General features: G+C 37.0%; 1 protein-coding gene across 2 annotated transcripts; it reads left to right on the top strand.

The window, feature by feature from the left end:
* The first annotated feature begins 1874 nt into the window (after nucleotides 1–1874).
* On the top strand, nucleotides 1875–4916 carry LOC306844304 (cbp/p300-interacting transactivator 2-like). Of its 2 annotated transcripts, none has more exons than XM_079376315.1 (2): nucleotides 1875–2092; nucleotides 2291–4916. In XM_079376315.1, exon 2 carries the CDS (start codon nucleotides 2295–2297, stop codon nucleotides 2967–2969), a length of 675 nt encoding a protein of 224 aa, XP_079232441.1. In that variant the 5' UTR covers nucleotides 1875–2092; nucleotides 2291–2294; the 3' UTR covers nucleotides 2970–4916. The 2 variants fall into 2 exon arrangements, with proteins under 2 accessions (XP_079232441.1, XP_079232442.1); XM_079376316.1 differs by having other exon boundaries at nucleotides 1875–2002; nucleotides 2291–4311.
* The last annotated feature ends 207 nt before the right edge of the window (nucleotides 4917–5123 follow it).

The following is a 5123-nucleotide window of genomic DNA, read 5'->3' as shown; positions in this document are numbered from 1 at the left end:
TAACTCACAAATGGAATCTCTTTTTACTTAGAAATTGATTTTTTTTGCCCTGTAAATCCTTTTTATTTTAAAAACTTTAAACTTCTACTGTCCCCTCATTAGGATGATGCTCATTTATCAAGTTAACTTTGTAATTGGTTAAATGTATTGTGTCACAACTCATATTATTGCTAAGTGTTGGTATAAATTACATGTGCATGAAAAATGTGTGAGACGGACAATGCAGAGTAAAGTATCACTAACCCTGTTTATCTCAGTGCATGGTGTTAATGGATGCTCGAGCACGCACACTGCCTTTAAAAACCTGTGAAACGTGATTCCATGTTTTGCTCACTCTTGCCGTGAACAGAAATAGCCGCAATGAGGTAATGTGTGCAGCGGTGTTGCTCCATGCGCGCGGAAGGCGATTGGTCGCGCGCTTCAGCTCCACGTTTTGCACGAGCCCAGATCCAGACTTTTGCGGCAAGCCGTTTAAACATTTATCTATTATTCACGTAGTGTCTATTTACTAGTCAATATTTTAATTACTAATACACTGTAAAATATTGTAAATGAAACAAAGATTATTGGAGCATGTTTTACAATAAAATTCTAGTTAAAAATGTCATGTTTATTCAGTATGTTACTTACATTTATTTTACTGTTAGGCATACTTCTTTCTTTTTACTGTTTACTTGCTTCTGTTTACTAGCAATTTCTGTACATTCCAAGTTTCTTTCAGTATAAGTAATAGTACATAGCACCTTTTTACTAGAAAGGTCTACTAGTACACTACTTATTTAATAGATACTACTACTTTTTTCTATTCAAGGCAATCTATTCTAGGCAATCTATTCAATTTATATTGAATTTTATTCTATAATTTTTTTCTAGTTTCAATACTTCTACTACTTATTAATTAGATACATAATTAGAAAGGTTGATACTTTTCACTAGGCCTATCATTTTTATCTCTAGTTGCAGCTGCTTTTCTCTTTGTCAAATTTCGGGGTGTGTACACAACACCATTTTCAACTAAAAACTGAAACTGGGTCATTCATTTACACAACAACAGCGATTTGGCTGTCTGAAAGTGGAAACTTTTGAAAACAGGTTGCAAAGTGCAAGTTTTCGAAGCCGATACCATTATTGTCTCTACAAAATCATGAATTTGTGAAAATGGTGATTTCATTTGGATGATTATTACATATTCAATAGGTATGTGCACAGGCTGTATGTTTCTCTACTAAGTGACATCGCCAACTACTGGCCTAACTTGCATAATACAGCATTTTTAGTCTTTTTTATAGATGTGAACAAGGATTGTTTTGACAATGTTTTCATCTGTAGGTTACATGAATCTTTTGAAGTATTTCTGTTTAGTACATTATTGTCATGCAAACATACCCTTAGTGAAAAGTCAGAATGGCTATGTTATATTCTATGCATTACTTACATAAACAAAACAAATAAAAAACACTACTAACAATAAGAACACACAATAGTGTCTAATAAAACGGTACTAGTGTTTTATTTAATTGCTACTACACTGAAAAAAGAAAACATAGAAACGTAGAAAATGTGGTCACAAACAATTACAAAGAAACAGCAAGTAACACATTGAAATTTTAAAATAGAAATAAAAAAGGATTTTCGTGTAAAACATTTCTTGCATAAAATCTTGTGAAATTTTTTACAGTGTAGGAATACTGGAACACCTATCTATTATGAAACAGATTCAGGAAAACCAGAAAATGTAAGTACAACCCCCAAGGAACAACTAGTAAACCTGCTTTCCTGAAAGTAGTAAAGAGAAATAGCCTACATGATAAACCGGCTTGCCATAGGCGTGAATGTAGTCAGATTGAAGGTTGGCTTTGCTCCGCCCCTGGCTTGATTGTATATGAGTGCTGACCGAGAAGCAAGCAGCAGTTTTTTTCGTAATGTTTTTGATGCGGAGGCTGACGCTGAATGCGGTCTGTATTTGGAGAGCATACGCTTTTTATTGACTTGGATTAGGAGGGTTTGTAAACTCTTTAATCTCTGGGATTGTCAATTACTTTTTGCTGTTGCCAACTGCGGTGCGACGCACTCAGCAGATTCAAGCAGAGAGGTAAAGGTTACAAAGTTTAGCCTGCTTATGAATGCTCATGACACAGTTAGACGCGTGTATTTAATCGTGCACATTGCAAACAAGCTTCGCTTTAATGTTGGAACTGTTTCTAAACCAAATCATAGTGCTCTCTAACTATCTATTGACACTATATGTTTACGCAAATTGCCATATTAACTTTTGCAAACTGTTTTCCAGTGGAATGGTAGACCGCATGATGGCAATGAACCATGGACGTTTCCCAGATGCTGTGAATGGGCATCAGATTCAGCACTCCGCGCGCAGGATGGGAATGGGACAGTTTTCCAACGCGCTTCCCCAGCAGCAGCACTATAACGTTATGATGGGAGATCACATGCATTACGCGGGAGGGAATGTAAACGCAAACCACGGGATCCGGCATTCCATGGCCTCTGGGAATAATATAAACGGAGGGATCCCCAATGGCAACTTGCCTGCCCGCTTTAACTCCCAGTTTGTCGGACAAGGGCAGCAGCTCGCTGCCAGCATGCAGTTGCAGAAGCTCAACACGCATTACTACAGTCACCACACGCATCCTTCCCATCTTCACCATTACATGCACGAACTGCACCCCGCCAGCCACCAGTTAAACGGGACAGGACAGCAGTTCCGAGACAGTAACGCTAAGCAGAACACGTCTGGGGTTCCTCTGCCTGGCCACCACATGCCTGCAGCAATGCTGCCCCCCAACGTTATCGACACGGATTTTATTGACGAGGAGGTCTTGATGTCACTGGTGATAGAAATGGGCTTGGACCGAATAAAGGAGCTGCCAGAGCTCTGGCTGGGACAGAATGAGTTTGATTTCATGACAGACTTCGTTTGTAAGCAACAGCCCAGCCGAGTGAGCTGTTAATCTCACCCTTTCCGTTTTTGCCTTTGTCCTTTTTTTATGAGACTGATATTACTGGTGTGTTTTCCTAGATCTGTAAACCACATGGTTCCCACAGTCCTGAATATATCAGGGAGTTTCAAAAGTTTGATTTCCAGACCTGAAAAAGTCATGGGGATTAAGTAAATATGTAAAAGTTCATGAAAATTTGTGTAGTCAATATCTTTTTTTTTTTTTTTTTTTTAATTCCATTGATGTAAAAAAAAAAAATGAATGCAATCTCTATATTTTTAAAAATCCTTCAGATCACAATGACTGGAGAATGGGGAAATGATTTAAATTAATTAGTTAGAAAGTGTGGGAACCCTGAAATCTGAATGATGAACCCATAAAACAGCCATGGAAGTACCATTCAAGGGTAAACTATCATCAGCTGGTTCATGCCGTTATGTAACAGAAGTGGATTTGTTTTGCATGAGGATAGTTTGGACACCTAAGAGTCATCACACATGCAGGGGCTGGAGAGTGAGAAATGCAAAGAAATCCCCCAAAACTCAAGAATATCTGTTCAGTATTAATGTAGCAGACTAAATAGAAGAAAAAAAAATGTTTTGTTCCTTCAGACAGTTTTAACATGAGACCTCCAGTGATATCAGATGTCAGTGAATGCATATTCTAAATAATGTTGGTGGTTATGTGACATGATTGTAGATAATAGTGTGTAATTGTCTCAATCAGCAATGTACTATAAACTGTAGTGGCCATACTTACCAGATTCCTGTGCTGCTCAGAGATTCACTGAACTGTGAGCAGATGCTTCAAGTTGTTCTTCTCTCCACCCTTTCTACATCTACTCCGGCCCATGTTGCCTCCATGATGCTTGTGTGTATATCAGAGCCTAAAACATATACGGAAGTGATATGAATGTGAGTGAGATTGTGCATTTGCCGGCTACTCTATATGCTTATTTGAGTACAGTGTATCGGAAAGTCCAGGAAAAGACATTCTGATCCTGAATGTCATAGTCTGGAATGTTGTAAAGGAAGGGAATGTGGAAATATCCCAACAGAAGAGTTTCATCTTCATTGGTTTTCAAAAATAGATAGACCACTGTGCTTATTATAGTATGCGGTACATGGCAATACTACTGTGTTGAGGCTTTCTAGGAAAGTTTTACAGTATTTTTGTATATTTTTAGAAAAAAGTTAATTTATTATATTTTAATTTGCAAACATGAATAAAGCAGCAGAGGCTCATTACTGAAGTCAATGCCCTGTTCTTTTGGGTGTCAGCATCATTTATGATTCCAAATTTGAATTATGATGTTCTATTCATGTCAGTTTTACAATTAAAGTTCTGTTCTAATCAACATAACACAATGTTTTTGTTGTAACATCATAAATCTGTAAATGCAGCGAGTTTCTTTTTAAGCTACACTTTGTGAAGCTATTGGTTTTAGCCTTTTTTGATTTGATTTTTATTTTATTCTTAACTTTTAAGTGAAAGTGAACAAATATCAAGCATTTATTTAGCAAAAAATGTCCTTTTATAGTCCTCTCTTCAAATTAAGTCACTTTGGGCAACTTGTCCATGTCTGGTAGAAAATATGCACATTTGTAAAAGCTCACTGTAGATGAGTATTAAAATGCAAGACCAAGTGCTGGGTAAAGCGTCCAGTTTCACTGCATGAATAATTATCATGCAAATAGGTAGCATTCAGCAGAGTTTGTCCTGCAGTGAAATTGAAGCTTCTCGGAGTTGTCAGCTTACTAGTGCCAAGCACAGTCTAAAAACCATCAAGGGCTGATAGACCGAGCATTAGCATAATTTAGAATTCAAGATATACCAAAGTGGGAAATAAGAGTTGTTCCTCATCCAGAACTGTATTTAACAATGATCTCAAATGTTCTTTCAGAGTTATATGTAATGCAATATGATTATGCAAATGATGATAAATTTCATCAGGAACATTAAGTGCTGATGTAATAAGTGCCTTAGTATTTGAGTCATGTCTAAAAGGTCTACATTTTAAGGTCACCTTTTACTCACCCTCATGTCATTCCAAACCCAAAAGACTTTGGTTCATTTTCAAAACACAAATGACGATATTTTGAATGAAACCTGAGAGGTTTCTGTCCCTAAAAAATCCAGGTAACCCAAACTTAGAAGATCCAAAAA

This window comes from Barbus barbus (genome assembly GCF_936440315.1).
Source record: "Barbus barbus genome assembly, chromosome: 24".
Classification (NCBI taxonomy): domain Eukaryota; kingdom Metazoa; phylum Chordata; class Actinopteri; order Cypriniformes; family Cyprinidae; genus Barbus; species Barbus barbus.
Note: the sequence above shows the minus strand (reverse complement) of the source record. Positions and strands in the feature narration are given on the sequence as shown.

Coding starts and splice junctions, on each gene's coding strand:
- LOC306844304 (XM_079376315.1), top strand. CDS start 2,295: ATGGTAGACCGCATGATGGCAATGAACCATGGACGTTTCCCAGATGCT.